General features: G+C 39.8%; 1 protein-coding gene across 6 annotated transcripts in view; it reads right to left on the bottom strand.

The window, feature by feature from the left end:
* ADAMTSL1 (ADAMTS like 1) overlaps nt 1-16,975 on the bottom strand; it is a 1,091,970-nt gene that overhangs the window by 236,536 nt on the left and 838,459 nt on the right. For all 6 annotated transcript variants that reach the window (XM_072655697.1, XM_072655722.1, XM_072655679.1 and 3 more), the window contains one exon: nt 3,546-3,620. In XM_072655697.1, the coding sequence (XP_072511798.1) occupies nt 3,546-3,620 (75 nt within the window). The remainder of the gene's footprint in view (nt 1-3,545; nt 3,621-16,975) is intronic.

Consider the following 16,975-nt stretch of genomic DNA (forward strand, 5'->3'; position numbering starts at 1 on the left):
CCCAGATTCCCTACCCCTGCTCTGGACTCTGGAGGGAGGCTCCAGACCCTTTTTTAGGTTTTCATTTTTTTGGTCACTTTTCCCACTCCCTCAAACCTCATTAACCTGTTCCCTTAGGCATGTACATAGATTGCCCTTGAACAGGGCTTCCTAAAGCTGGGATCTGTGAACTTAAAAAAATAGATTTTAATAACTATTTCAATATAATTATTTTCCTTTGTAACCTTATCTATCATATTTTATTCATTTAAAAACACTCTGAGAAAAAGTTCATATGGTTCGTCAGACTGCCAAGAAGTCCATGACATGAAAAATGTTAAAGACTCCTGGTCTAGAAGCATGTTATCCAATCCAGTCCTATTCACTGCATAGAGGGAAATCTCCTCTCTGGACATGTGAAAGATACCCCTCCAGTCTCTTGTTAAACAATTCCAGGCTGGGGAGCTCACTACCCCATTCCGGTTTTAGACAGCTGTAATTGTTACAAAGTGATTCTTTATACTCAGTTTTTTGAAATATGTCTTCTCGTAACCCATTATTTCTACTTCTACCCTCTGGAGCTAGATAAAATAAGTCAAATCTTTCCTTCCATAGGACAGCCTTTTGGATGCTTGAAGACAGCTACCATGTTGCCATATAGCTTCTCTTTTCCACGTTAAGCATCTCTTGGTCCTTCAACTGATCTGATGGCATGATGCCCTCTTATCTGTCCTTGTTGCCTCCCTCTAAAAACATTAATAATAATAATAGCTAGCATTCACATAGTGCTTTAAGGCTTGCAAAGGGCTTTATATATTTATCTTACCTAATCTTCGCAAAATCCTCTAAGGTGGACATTATTATTGTCTTCATTTGACAGATAGAAGAAATTAAGGGAGAGGTCAAATGACTTAATACGAGCCGTACAGGTGGGGATGGTCTGAGGCAGGGTTTGAACTCAGGTCTTTCTGACTTCTCAGAACTTTGAGTCCAGTACTCTATTGATGGCATTGCCTGGTTGGCTGCACTGGCAATACTACAGTCATCCAAGACCTGAATAAAGTATTCAGGTTGGGTTTGACTGGGCAGAGAAAATAGGACTACAACCTTTCTCATCTTGGACACTGAATTGTCTTAATAAATCATAACTGTATTAGAAAATTTTTGTTTTCTTCCATCATAATATGAACTGGGTTTTTTTTTTTCATCTGACCTTCCATTAAGCCATGTCTCCCCCATCTTGTACTTGTGGAGCTGATTTTTGAACCTAAGACAAACCAGGACAATGGACAATTCTCCTAGTTATATTTTACATTCCCACCTAAGCTCCATTTAAATTTCTTCTTGTTACCTTAGGTCCATCCTTTGAGCCCCAAAATATCTTTTTTGAATCCTGATGGTATGTAAACAACATGTATTAGTTACCAACCCCCTTTCTCCCCAGCCTTGTATCATCCACAGATTTGATCAGAATGCCCTCTGGCCTTTATCCAGCTAACTAATATTATCACTGGCCTTGCAACAGAAGCTGGTTCTGGCCTAGCCCTGGAGGTCTAAGGCTGCTCTGGCTGTGGGACTGAATTGGCTTCCTGAGGTTCTTTCAGGGAGATGACCTAGAGCCTGGCCAATCCATCTGGGTCTGTTCCAGTCTGGACTTAAATACCCAAGACTCTGCCAAAACTGGATCAGCCTCTGGGATTAGGGAGGGAAAGAATGGAGGAGGAACCCAGTGTTGCTTACTCAGTCATTCCCTTTGCTGTGCAATCTCCAAAAATGGTGGCAGGGGGTAGGAAGAGGGAGAATGGGAGGATTACTCCTTAGAAATGATACTTGAATTTTCAACAAGAACTTGGTGTGCTGAAATAAAGGATTTAGCAGATTTTATTTCACTTTTTTGTTCTTTATAAATCTGAATGACTTTCTAGCCTTTGGGTCACTTGGCTGATTAAGCTAAATAGCTTCGTTTTCCAGGTTCATAGACCCTTCATAACAAGTAAACCTGGGAGACTGCTCTGTTCTACAGCACTTACTTTATCCCATTCCTTTGGGCTCACTGCTTTTTAGTGAAGCCAGCTTCTTCCTCATTTTCTGATGGCCTTGGCTTGGATATTTTATTTGAGCTTGTCACTGCCCAGAAAAATACTGTTTTTGAGTGTGGTTGCTACACCGGCAATGAGCCGGCAGTCAACCCTGCTCTATTCTCAAAGGGGAAAAGGAATCGTTTGAACAGCTATAGTTCACACGCACATATATAATCCTTTGACATGGGAACAGTGTATTTTATGGAGTTGTCCAAGGCTTGAAAAGAACTTGGTTTCTGAGGAGGTGAGAGATCAGCCTCCCTCGGTTGTGCTTAAGGTCCATTCTAGTCTTTCTTATACTTTAAAGACACCTACAAGTTCCATGCATTCTCCCTTCCCCACTACCATTACCATCAGACATTTTCATCTGTATTTCTATAAAGAGAACTGTAGTTGGTTTTCTTGTTTTACTGTTAGGGGCTACTATTTATCTTTCTTGTTTCTTGGTAATGATTTCATCCAAACTCAATAGCCAAAAGATAATGTTGCTACTTAAGTCAGTTGCATATGCATGTGTGTAGGGGTGACAGAAGATAGATCATTTACTGGGAAGAGGGAATCAGCCACAGTGGAGTTGATCAGGGTTGCCCAAGGGGCCCGTTAAAGTGAAGAACTTCAGGCAAACTGAACTTTTAAGAAAACCTTAGGATGTTCTCCCTGCCCCCCTTCCTGGTTTATAGCCCATAATTTTCTGCTTGTAATTCACAGCTCTACATCTAAATAGCCATAAACTTAAAAGGAAAAAACAATTTTTTAAATGTATAGCTAAAAGGCCAAAACGGAAGATCAATTCTCTCAATGAAGTGAAAAAATGTTGGTGAGGCAACTCTACCACTTGGAGTTGGAAACTGTAAACATCATGCCTGCACTTGGATTCTGCATGCTACCTATTGGAAACTTAGGATATCAGGACTGTACAACTCTCCTATTACATAAGTACCCAATAAATGCCCATTGACTTAACTTGATAAGTTGAATTTCTTGGACACACAGTAGTTGATCAAAATCATTTGTAGAACTGAATTATTTCCCTTAGATGCTATATATTAGAAACCTATATGTTCATTTTGTTACTCTGAACTGGAAGAATAAAAAGGGTGAAGAAATCAAGGAAAAAGGAGAGACAGAGAGGAAGAGGGCAGATAGAAAGACAGAGATGGGAAGAGAGAGAGAGTGGAGAGACACTATTTAGGAAAAAAGAAACGTCAGCTGTACTCTTTTGCGTTCTACTATTCTGTATTCTTCACTGTCAATGTGGTTAGAAGTAAGTTCCACAGAGCTTTCTAGAATCAAATGAATCAGCCAAGAGATAAACAGAAGCATTTAAAAAACAACTTTTATAGTAGAGTTGAAAGATTTGTTATTTCTGTGTTTTAGTTTCTGGTAGAAAGAAAAAAAAAACATAAAACTCAATCACAAACAGGGGAATAAGGACCATGCTACAGCAGATTGATCCCTAGGAAGACAATGAATCAGGTTACTTACACAAGTGATCAGGTCCTTTTAAGACAAGGCGAACATGTCTGCTTCCATAGGGGATGGCAACCACGGTATCGTCAACTGGAGAGACACAAAATAGGAGAGATCTACACATGTATACAGAGATAATCAGTTTGGGGTTCTGTGTTTTTTTTTTTTTAACATTTGACAATGCAACCCTGTAGCTACAGTACTAAAAACTCTCTTCCCAACTTACCTCCCTACAAAGTTAGTCAAAGGCAATGACTAGGGTCTTTTCTTTCCTTTCCTTTTTTCTTTTTTTCTTTTCTTCTCTTTTCTTTTCCTTTCCTTTCTTTTCTTTTTCCTCCTTCCTTCCTTTTTCCCAAATGATGAAAAATGATTGAAAAGGGGACTTTCAATTTTTCACTTCGGACTTGGCTTTCAATTCAAATAGAATTTATTTTAGACTGTTCCATAACTTTGGCATATAGTGTTGGTGATGAGAAAGGTAGCATGATTTGGTGCAGATAGAGCTGATCTTGTCATCAAGAAGCCCTGGGTTCAAGTCATGCTGTAACACTTGTTGGCTGTGTGACCATAAAGAAGTCACTGAACCTCTGTGAGACCCACACATATATCTCTAAGAATGACTTTCTAATTTTAGTTAGGAGAGGAGTAAGAGAAAAGGCAAAAGGAGGAAAAGAGGAAATATATACATATATATATGAGTATTAAAAACATATATAAGTGTATAAATATATACTATACCATAAAATAAAAATAAAGGAGTATATGAATACACAGTAATAGAAATTATATATAATATAAGTATGTATACAAATACATACATATACACATGTGTATATAGTACGTGTACATGTATCTATTCCATATTATATGTACATATAATATACACATTATATGTATACAGACAGTACAGTATAATACACACAAACATATGTGTGTATGTATGTCTTCTAAGTGTTTAAGAAGTAAGGTCCAGAGTTCCTAATTCTTCTGTATTCTCTGTATGGTCTAGTATACAGTAGATGCATGATAAGTATTCATTAACTTTTCCCTTTAAAAAAAGGTAAAAGCCTTAGCTCGGCAGCGTCTGCCACCATGTGCAAATGAACACATTTCCCTTTCTAGGACCTCACAAGCAGGTTTGCTTGTTTTTCTTTTACTCTTTATAGCTTATTTTATTTTGTCCGTAATAGGTTTATAATAAGGTAGGTATTCAAAGAAAAAGTGTCCATTAAAAGGGTCTTCTAGGCTGAAGGAAACCATTAGAATACCAACAAGAAAGGAAAGTTGTTGGGCAGTTTTACTTATAATTTCACCGATAATATAAATGCTAACTTAGACCTGTGTAGTGCTTTACCATTTTCAAAAAAAACTTCCACTTCATTTATAGTAACTCTCCCCTGTGAGGTAGGCAGGGGTGTTAAAAGTTTTCATTGTCACAGTACTTTTAGAACGGTCACAGTTCCTGTATCTATGTAGCACTATCCATTATCTTATTTGATTCTCAAAACAATCCCAGGATTATTATTCCCATATAACAGATAGAAAACAGCCTTGGAGAGGTTAAATGAGCTGTCTGAGGTCGCAAAGCTAGTGGCAGTGAGAAGTAAGATTAGATCCCAGGTCTTCCTGATTCTGAGTCTAACAATAACCATAATGTCCCATCAAGTGCTTTGCTGATAACATCCTGGTAAGTTAAAGTATTCTTATCCTAATTTTATAGATAAGGACAATGAAACTCAGGAAGATTAAATCACTTGCTCAAAGTCACAGGGCCAGTGAAATAATGCAGGCAGAGAAAGTCTTCTAAGTTTAAAACTCATTTCTATGTTCAAATGCTGTCTGGGAGTTTGTTTTAATAAGTCTTCTGAACAATGCTTTAAGAATGTTTAAATCATCAATACTTTCTCTCTCTCTCTCTCTCTCTCTGTCTCTTTGCCTCATTTGTTTAAAGCACCAAGGGCTTCAGACATCACAGAACCACCGACTACCAGAATCTGAAGGGACCTTCGAACACAAAATGCCAGAAATAGAAAGGAGCTTACAGCTCATTTTACAGCTAAAGCGACTGAGGCTTAAGGATGGAAAGTTATCTTGCTCACTATCATACACTAAGTTGCAGAAGTGATACTTGAACCCAGGGCCACAGGTTCCAAATACTATGTTCTTTCCATTACTTCTTACTTGTGAAAATGGAGAAAACTCCTAATTCAACCAGTCGTCATGAGATGTTTGGATTCAATCTGTTGTGGGGCAGGAGTCATTTTCCTAACATCCCAGTTCCTATTTCTTACATTCCAGCCAGATTCTTAACTTCTATTCTGATCCCATTTTCTTATGTCTTGCTGCCTCTGTTCTCAGAATGCCCTTCCTCATCCATTGTTATTTATTGATATTCCTTCCTTTCATCAAAGACCCAAGTTAAGTTCCATGACACTTTCAGGTAAAAGTGACCTCTCCCTTAAATGTTCGATTTCCCTTTGTCTGGACTTTGTCTTTTTCTCACTCTCCCTTGTGTCCTAATTATTTGTGTACTTGTCTTTGCCCCCATTTAGACTATGAACCCTGAGGGAGCATTAACTATGTTGTCTCTATATTTATACCCTTGATATCGTGCACGCTGTACACAGAAACTAATATTGAAACCCTCTCCATGTGTATTATGTGTTCTCCACATTAGACTTTCGAAATAAGAAGTTCTGTTCAGAAGATGAGCTTGGTAAAGTAGAATTGTCATGCTAAAATAAGTCAGATACAGCCTCATCTCCCACATACCCCCGAACTAACCACATGAGATTTGATCAATGAAGATCTATCAGTAAAGTGCCTACTATGTGTCAGGCTCTGGGGATACAAATACAAAAGTGATCCAGGTCATGCCTTTAAGGCACCTGTACTCCACTGGGGGAAATGAGATCTGGTTCTAATGAGATCAGGTGAAGATGTATGTGTCAATAAACCACCTACTACATGTCAGGATTTGCAGGTACAAAAGTAATTGGCCATGCCTTCAAGGCACTTATACTTCACTGGAGGAAATAAGATCTGATTCTAATTCTGTGAGGTGTGCTAGGTACCTTGGGGTACAGAAAAGTAATACATGACAAAGTCATTGCCTTCCTGAAGCTTGACTTAAAAAAACTCAAGTGGTCTCCTATTGTCTTCAGGACAAAAGAGAAGCTCCATATTTTTTGGCATTGAAAGCTCTCCACAATCTGGTCACAGCCTATTTGTCCAGGCTGATTAAATTTTACTCCTCTCACATGCACACTCTATACCCTGTCCATACTGGACCAGTTACTCCTTCCTAAATGTGACATTTCATCTGTTTCCTTACATAAGGTGTCTTCCATGCCAGGAACACTGTCTCTCCTCAACTCCACTTCTTGGAACCCCTAAGATCAGGGATCAACTCCAGCTGTACCTCTTTCGAGAAGCCTCTCCTGATTTTGCCCAGTTAGAAATACCTTTTGCTGTATAGTATTTATTTTGTACATATCCTACATTTATTTTCTGAGAACATACTTCATATCCCAGTGAAACAAATGCACTCTGCAGCAGGCACTGTCTCACTTCCACCTTTCTATCATCAGGATCTAGCACAGTGCCTGGTATATAGTAGGAGTCCAGGAAATGATTGCTGGTTGATCATTTTGCAAAGAAATCTCAGCTGACATTTTAAAAAGTCAAGGATGTACAGGAGTCCCTCTTATTTTTTTGTATAGTTTTTAGCATTTTATAGTTAAATGGTTTATCTTTGATTAAAAAAAGTTGCTCCTCAACCTTATTTATGCAGGGTGAAGATTTTACAAGTACCAAGTTTCCTTCAGTATCTAGTATCTTACCAATCTGATAACACTCACGGCTCTGTTTTTCACGTCCCACAGGGTTGGAGGAAGCAAAATCAAATCACTAGGACTCAGTTCCAGGTAGAAAAGTTTTGAATATTTGTTATATGAAAACAAGAAAAGGAGAAAAAAAAGTTGGGACCAGTCCCATAATGCTTTTAAGGCATATGCATAAAGAAATGCTCTTTGAAGCTTTTTTTTTAAAAAAAAAAATGGTTACTTCAGTTAGAGCAATTGGATTTCTAGAAATAGAAAGTCTTTGTTTATCTACAGGTCAAAGAGAGTGCATGTAAAAGGGAAACTCTGGTCCTACACACATTCAGTTCATTGCCTTCTCACCCACTCACTATTAGTGGGCCTCTTTTTTTTCTGAAGAGAGAAGGGAATGTTATTCCTCAGATGCTGACATGGCACTCTGCCTTTGCTAGGTCAAGCACAGTGGGGCAGAAATGAGAGGGGTTCACTTCCTTACGGAAAAGAACCATTCTTTTCCTGTACCTTGGTTTCTTCCTCTGTAAAAGGAAAAAAAAAAAGAGTGAGATTCTGAGGGCAGTGGGACAGAGAAAAGAATGAGTGGCTGAGGGGGAGGAGAATTTTCCCCTTCAACTCACTATGCTAGCAAGCCTGATGTTAAATATACGCTAGACAGAAAACTGACTGCTGAATTTGCAACCCAAAGATGTGGATTCAAATCCAGTTCTGCTGCTTCTTACTTAGATGACTTGGGGCAATACCTCTGTCCACCTCAGTTTCCTTATCTATAAAATGAGGATGTTAACCATGCCTACTACAAAGAGTACTGAAAATCAGAGACATCTAGAAACTCTGAAATACAAACACAGGAGTGAGAGAAACATAAAAAGGTCACCACAGAGGAACACTCATCAGGAACTAACCAAGGATAAACTGCTTACATTAGAACATGGGGAGATGTTCTAAAGGTGGATTCCTTTCCAACCCTATTATCACCAAGGATCATAGAAGAAGTTCAGCTAGGTAAAGGGTCTGGGAATAGTTCTGCTATGTTTTGGCGATCTCCAAGAGGAATGGAAAGGAAAAGACTAAGAACATACTTCCTATGTTCTTAAAGAAGGGGAAGGAGAAGAAGGATGGGAAAAATTGTCTTATATACTTGGGGTACATAAACAGAAGCTTATACAAATAAGGAGAAAGGGGTGCAGGGGTGTGGATGACATTTGAACCTAACTTTCATCTGAACTGGTCAAAGGAGGGAAGAAAACACATACATATAGACACGTGGAGAAGGTTATAGAAATACATTTCATTTAACAGAAAAATTGGAGGAAATGATGAGAAAGTGTGTGTGCATGTGTATGTGTGTGTGTGTGTGTGGGGGGGGGAGTGTGGTGGATAAGAGAGAGGATAGATTAAAGAAGAGTTAAGTTCTAAATTAAAAACCAAAACTCTAAGGATGTACAAAAATATTTACAGCAGCTCTTTTTGCGGTGGCAAAGAATTGGAAAATGGGGGGTTGTCCATTGTTTCAGGATGGGATGATCAAACTGTAGTATATGAATGTGACGGAAGACAATTGTACTGTACGAAATGATAAAAGGGATGGTCATAGAGAAACGTGGAAAGATTCGTATAAACCATTGCCGAGTGAAGTGAGCAAAATGAGGAAAAAAGTCTATATGGCAACAACAGTACTGTAAAGACAAACGGCTGGGAAAGATTTAGGAACTTTGATCAACATAATGATCAACGATGATTCCAGATGACTCATAATAAAACATGCCAGTCATCTCCAGATAGAGAGGTGACAGATTCAGAGCATAGACTCACACGCACACACACTGGAAATGGCCAAAGTGGGAATTTGTCTTGTTTGACTATACATATTTATTACAACTTTCCCTTCCCTTCCCTTCCCTTCCTTTTTTCTTTCTTTTTTCTTTCTCTTTTTTCTTTCTTTCTTTCCTTCTTTCTTTCCTTCTTTCCTTCTTCCTTCCTTCCTTCCTTCCTCCCTTTCTTTCTTTCTTCTTTCCTTCCTTCCTCCCTTCCTTTCTTTCTTTCTTTCTTTCTTTCTTTTGTTCTTTCTTTCTTTCTTTCTTTCTTTTTCTTTCTCTTCCTTCCCTCCTTCCTTTTTCAGTGGAAAATGATGATAGAAGAGGTGCGATGGAGAAAAGGTGAATTTTCATTCATTGAAAAAATAAATTTGAATATAAAAAACAAAGAGCTGGATATTGAATATGGAAACTCCCACCACTGACTCAGAGGGGCAATTCATCTGTAAATTATAGTCTTTGCAACTTGCCTAGAGTACTGAGTGGTTAAGTAACTTGTATGCGGTCACACAGCTAACATATGTCAGATGTAGTTCTTTTTGACCCTAGTAAGCCAGATTGGATTTTTTAAATTAATGTGACCCAGAAATTGCTATTGGGCACATCCAAATGTATCATTCCATAAGTAACTCAGGAGGGGAGATCTTCTACATGGAGCTCAGGCATTGTGGAAGGCTCTGATGGGGATAGTGTCCTTCTTTCTTCAGAAGGATTCAAGACAAGTATTCAGGTAAAGTATTCAGTCCTCCACAACACACTTCATTTAGATCAAATGACAAATTGTGTTCTTATGATAGAGAGGGAAACTCAGCCAGTTGGCCACTTAAATTCCATAGGGCTTTGCTTAGGATTTAGAGCTGGAAGCAGTCTTGGAGATGATCTTCTCTGAGGAATCTTAATCTTTTTTGTGATGGACATCTCTGGCAGTCTGGTGAAGCCTGTGGATACCTTCTTAGAATAATTTTTTTAATTCATAAAATAAAACCCACAGGATTACAAATCAGTTATGGTGATATAAAGATTTTTTTCCCCATCCATTTTTACATTTTACTAGGGAGGGGGTGGGGAGAGGTCTATGGGCACCAAGTCAAGCATCCACAATTTATCTAAATCTTTTATGTAAAATGAATGAGGAAACCGAGACCAGGAGAAGTTAAATGATTTGCCCAAGGTCACACATGAAGAACCAAGATTTAAACATAGACTCTCTACTGCCATTTCCAGGATTCTTCTCACATAACATGGATGCTCACCATTCAGGTTTATTGGGGAAAGAAGTATGACTCCACTTCTCCAGTTTCTTAGCAGGCCCTCCCACCCCAGCCTCCACTCCCAAACTGAAGAACGTTGGAAAAGAATGAAGAAAGCTTTGCTAAGTTGACTAGTATGCCCAAATGCCTAAGGACTCCTACTATGCTTTTGCTCATTTTTCTACGTAGGGTTAGATTGTTAGATCAAGAACCTTCTTTGGTGTGGCTGACATTCTCTGTCTCTCTGTCTCTCTCTTTCTCTCTCTTTCACTGAAGCAAGAGTCCACTCTCAGGGCAAGGCTTTGCCTGTCTGACCTGGTTTAACAACTGAGAATGCTGCAGCTCAATAGGCATATTTATCTGATAGATTAAGAAAGGGAGGGATGTGGGACTGAATTTATCCCTGAGGGTTCTCAAAGGCTCACTTTATACTTGTCCATTCCAAGTGTTGGATCTGTTTACTTCAATACAGCCACCACATCAAGGTAAGCAATGATTTGGCCACTATTATTTCTGAACTTTGCCACTGGTGTTATTATTTCAAATTCTAACAGTTCATTGGGATGGAAAAAATTTAGAACTGGAGGGGGACTTTAAGGACCATTGACTCCAACCTCCTCATATGACAACTGCTGAAAATAAAACCCAGAGAAGGGATGAGGTCACACAGACCTGGGACAACAGTCCTACATCTCCTGTTTATCACTCCAGAGAACATTGACAACATGCTAGAAGTTGCACTGAATTTACAGCTGTAGTTCCAGAGTTACTGGCATAGGGAAGGGGAGGGGAGGTAAGAGAAGGGAAGAGAAGGGAAGAGAAGGAAAATGAAGGGAAAGGGAAGAGAGGAAGAAAATAACTTTTAAGCACCTACTACATAGTGCCAGGAACTATGCTAAGTACTTAACTATTACCTCATCTGAACCTTGAAACAACCAACTCTGCAAGGTAAATGCCATTATTATCCCCATTTTATAGTGGAAGAAACTGAAGCACACAGAGGTTCAACCACTTGCCCAGAGTTACACACAGCTAGCAAGTACCTAAGGTTAGATTAATTGTTCCTGATTCTAGGTCCAGCATTTTATCCACTATGCTATCTATCTGCTCCTATTGACCAATAGAGAAAAGGGAAAGGTTTTTGTCCAAATTCAAATCTTACTAATTTGCCCATCAGAGGCACCCTGGTATAGAGGAACGAGATCTAGAACTGGCACGTGATTTTGAGTTCCTGGCTCTGTCACTTTCTAGTTATGTGAACAGTAGCTACCTTCAATGCTGGGGCAGCTAAGTGGCAAGGTAGATAGTCATGCATGGAGTCAGGAAGACTCATCTTCATGAGTTCCAATCCAGCCTCAGACACTTACTTACTGTATGACCCTGGGCAAGTCAGTTAACTCTGTTTGTCTCAGCTTTCTCATCTTTGAAATGGGCTGGAGAAGGAAATGGCAAACCACTCCCAATATCTCTGCCAAGAAAACCCCAAATAGGGTCATAAAGACTTGGGCATGACTAAAATAATTGAACAATCACAACAAAAAGACTTGTAAGGGAACATGAAGGTCAACTAATCCAACCCAATTGGGAATCCCTTTGGTAACATCCCTGATGCGCATTTCTGAAGACCTCAGTGATGGTGAACTTACTACCTCCTGAGAAGGCCCATTCTATTTTTATATATTTTTAAGTGTCAAGGAATTTTCCTCCAATATTGAACTTGAATCTGCATCTCTGTAACTTTTTTTTGACCTGTTCCTCCAAGTTCTGACCTCAGGGTGCTGGTAAAACAAGTTTAATCCTTCTTCCACAAGACAACCCTTCAGTTTCCTAAACTGTAAAATGGGCACAACAACTTGAAATTACAGAGTTGTCCTGAGGAAAGTACTTAGTAAAAGGCAAAGCGCTAGGGAAACATGAGCTGTTATTGCAAAGAATTGGGACTTCTGTGTTCCTGAGGCTGTACCTCAAAAAGCCACCTCCAATAACAAGGCTCAGAAATAGATGACCTACACTTGACCAGCTTAAGAAAAATAATCCTTTCCAATTTTGCCATCTAATATCTGAAATCCTACAATGCAACCTTATTTCCTTTGACTTAAGCCAAATAGGTACTTCTTTGCACTCTTAAAATGTAGATATCCCTGAAGGGAGTAACATATGAAGTTTTCTTATATTTATCAGTGTGACGGGGATCATTTGGTTCTTTCCTAGGAACAGGTGTTGAAAAGAAGCCTGTTCAAGGTCATAAGGACTCTGAATGGTTTGTGTGTATGTGTGTGTGTGTGTGTGTGTGTGTGTGTGTATCTCTGTGTGTGTGTGTATCTCTGTGTGTGTGTGTGTGTGTGTGTGTGTGTGCACATAAGCAAAGGAAGCTAGTGAAAAGGAAGTGAAAAGGAAGCCAGAAGACATGAAATTCAAACCAGGTCTACATCGCAGTTTTGCCCAGTGTTGGCCCTGGTGCCAAGATAAGGCATGATCATTTTTATTATTATAAGCATTACATGAACATGTCACTATTTCAAGAACCTGAAACAAAATACGTGATGGGAAATTCAATCTGTTGGCTTTTGTGTTGGGAATGCAGAGAGAAGATGGAGGGAATGGGTAGAGGTGAAAACAATAAAATATCAGCACAATGATTTTCCCTTAAAAAACTTAGAAAGGGTTGGCTATATTTTAATTTTAAGTTTTTCCCTTTGTAGCCTGTGACAGCTATTTTAAGAATTCCTCAACTTTTCTTTCTCTCCAGCCTTGTCTATTACCCCCTTTCTACACCCTCCCTTCCTCTCCCACCTCCCCATTTTTTTTCTTTCTGTATTCCACTGTGGCCTGATAGCACAAAGGGAAAAAACATACAATTCTATAAGTTCAAATAGAAAATGAATTCAATGTGGGGAACAAGAAATGTGTTTGAGGCTTGGAGAAAACAAAACTCTTGGTGACTTTTGGCAGACCACAAGGAAAGGACACAGCAGAGCACATTCTAAGCCTCCTGGAATGGTGAGCTGCATATTTATACAATCAGATTCACGTGGCAGGCTAATCTCCAAGCTGCCCATGGGTCACTTCTCAGTTTGTAAATATGAGGTAGAGGGGTCTTCTAGCATGGAAGAAATATAAATGAGTGGGCTTGTTCACCATCTGCTATAGATTTCAGTCTGTTTTATGCTCAGGCTGTGCTTTATTGGCATAAATCATTTGGTCCTGAGGACATACAGTGCTAAGGTAAAGGGAAAAATTGCATTTTATCATGATATGTAATCATCGGGTTTTGTACTATATAATCTACCCACTGAAGGTCTCCACTACAGCACATTTTATTTAGGTATTTACAGACCAGAAGATGGTCTCTGATGCTCTGTCTGCTGACTGTTTGTTCCTTCTGGGTCTATACAACTTAGTTCCAAATCTGTCAAGCCACCAAACTTACAAATGACCTTCCATTATGACTATCAGAGCAAGTACTTTAGCCTTCATTCTCCTGGGTGAGGAGTAAGGAGACAGAGCAGAAGACAGAGATGGTGGTGGATAAGGAAAAAAGGAAGACTATCCACTTCAAAAAATAACTGCTTGGAAGTTGGGATGGAGTGAAATTTCTTTGTGGTCATTATTGTATCCATGTGACGTATTGGGTAATTAGGGAGCTTTCAACGTACATGCTACAAAACAAAGGATAATGGCAAGGACCAAGACTGGACCTCTATGATCTCTTCAGCCATTGATTTCAGAGTCAGAGAATGAGAACCTGATGGGACCTTAGAGGTGACTGAGCATTCCCTTTTTTTTGTACTTTGCTCATTCCTTGTTCCTGTCATGTGACAAGCCCATCTACTCTTCTTATCCTACAATTCCTTGAGGCTATCTCTTCTGTGCTTCTTCAGAGTTTTTCATTGCTTATGTGTTATAGCCTGCTCATACTCACCATTTGCCTGCCTGCTATTTATATTTATGTCTAGGTATCCAGAGTCAGTTTTGTTCTATGTTTCTGCCAAATAATAACATTGGTGTGTTTGTCCTTTGTTGCCAAAGAAGACCATGCCATCACAGAAATGATGACATGACTTGCATTTGACTTTCTTTTGAGTGAGGGAGGGCTATGCAGGTCACCAGCCTCTCTTCTCCTCCAGAGCCATCTGAATCCAGTGACCAGATATTCATCAGGATGACTGGAGATGACCCAGGTTAGGCAATTGGTGTTAAGTGACTTGCCCAAGGTCACACAGCTAGTGAGTGTCAAGTGTCTGAGGTGAGACTTGAACTCAGGTCCTCCTGACTCCTGCACTGGCGCTCTATCCACTACACCACCTAGCTGCCCCAATAATATAGGTAGGATTGAAAAGATGAGCCTTGGCTCTTTCCAGAAACCAGGGTCATTTCAGGGGCTCTGGAATTCCCAAAAGTATTGTACTTTGCTCTGTTACTCCTTGGGACCAACTCATTGTCCCTCTCTACTGTCTGTCCCAGACAGAGCTGTAGAGATCTACCTCTATAAAAATCTCTTCATATAGTGATAGATACATCTGTAGATTTAAGCATATTAATCAATCAATAAACTTTTATTAAGAATACATGTGCCAGGCCAGGCACTGCACTAAGTATTTACTGTAGGACAAGCTCTATAAGGTATCCATCCAAATCCATATTAAAACATAGGCAACAGATATTCTTCATCCTTTTGAACTTAGCTTTGTGGATAGATAGACCAAACTAAAGTAATTTCAGATCTCTTCTAGGAGCACCTGAATTGTTCTAAGGCTTGTCACAATCAGCACAATATGATTTGCCAACGGGAAGTCCAAGGCAGTGGTGGTTTCCAATAGAAAAATATACTTCTAGGTTCCATATTGCACACTGACTTAGAAAACCACAAATTAACATTATTTACGTTTTACTGCACTTTAATTTATTTTGTTAAATATTTCCCAATATCATTTTAGTTTGGTTTGGGCTATACCTGGGAGTTTTGCAGGTGTGCTGACCCTTGGACTACATGTTTGACATCTTTGGCTATGACTTTGTGGTAATTTCTGGGTCTGTTTTCTCTGTGGTCAAAACCTTTCAGTGGCCCCAGTGTCTATAGCCTGAGACTAAAGACAGGCTCTCCATGATATGTATCTCCAATACTTTCCTAGTTTTATTTCACTTAATCTCCTTTCCTATACTACATGTTCTAGTCATATGGCAGTACTCTTCCTCTCAGAGTGCTCTTTCCTGCCCCCATGCAGGAATGTGTATGTTGTCCATAGCACTTGTTGGAGGTATCGCTTGAGGTTATATCCACTATGCCATTGATCCCAGCTAATAGTCATCTCTTCTTTATATTACTCATTTCACTTTCACCTCCCCTACACACTTTTAAAAATTTGAAATGGTATCATATTTATTTCAGTTCACGTCTCATGCCCAATTGTCAATCTGCAAATAACCATTTAGAGAGTTCCATTGTCATCCTGGATACATGTCATGTATCTGTGACACAATAATACCTGTAAAAAGAGATAGTGGTTACCCGCTGTTGATAATTCCCAAAGGGTCCCATATGTGAGTGCCAAAGACACCCAGGAGCACAATTCCAGTGAGAGAACAGTAGAGTAGGAAGCATGCCAAATTTCGATCTGTAGAGGAGAATGTCTTTAAATGTTGAAAATGACAGAATGAAAATGGATAACAGGAGTTGATCTTTCAGATCAGGGGAAATTTCCTAGAATTAGAACTGCCCAGAAGTCTAATAGGCTCCTTCAAGAGGCCATGAATGGGTAGGAGGGCAGAGCCAAGAGAGCACCTGAACTCTCCCAACATTCCCCTGCAAACAATCTTAAAACAATGAAATTGAATCCTGGAGCAGCACTGGCCAGCAGAAGGTTGGAGTCAGATATTTTTCCAGCTGAAGACAACTTAGGACAGGAGAGGTCCATGGGGACTGGCGAAGAGCCTAGTGGAGTGGTAAGACCAGTGTTGGACCTTGGAAGCTGCGATGGTTATAACACCAGCAGTAGTAGCAACTCTGAGGGCTCTCACTACCAAGAGATAGTAACAGGATTAGCCTATTGGTCAGAAAGATATGGAGGGAGATTCCTGTGCTGGTACTGGGTGAAGGATAGGGTGCTGCTTGGCAACTCCACAGCTCATTACCCAATTCCAGGCCAGAGAGAAGTGCTTGCAATGGTTTCAAGGTGGAAAAAGATCAGGGGCCCTAGTTCCTAGTAGCAATTCCTGGGTGGAAAGAGGAACACTAGTGCTTGTGATCACAAGGGGCTATCTCAAAGGAGCAGGATTCCTATGTTGGTAAGGACCAGGCAGAGTTGTACAAAGCTGAAAGCTTCACTCTCTCTTCCAGAGTCACTGGAGTCCAGTGACAAGACAAAAGTCAGAACAACTGGCAATGGCCCAAGATGCAGTGGACAACCTTGGCATCCCTGATGCCTGATCAGACTCTAAGCACTCCACAGCACTGGCTTCAGCTGCTTTCACAGTCATTGGAACAAATTGTTTTCATCTGCCCATTCCTCCAGAAATCTTCACATGCTTGGGGTGGGCATCTC

This window comes from Notamacropus eugenii, chromosome 1 (assembly GCF_028372415.1).
Source record: "Notamacropus eugenii isolate mMacEug1 chromosome 1, mMacEug1.pri_v2, whole genome shotgun sequence".
Lineage (NCBI taxonomy): Eukaryota > Metazoa > Chordata > Mammalia > Diprotodontia > Macropodidae > Notamacropus > Notamacropus eugenii.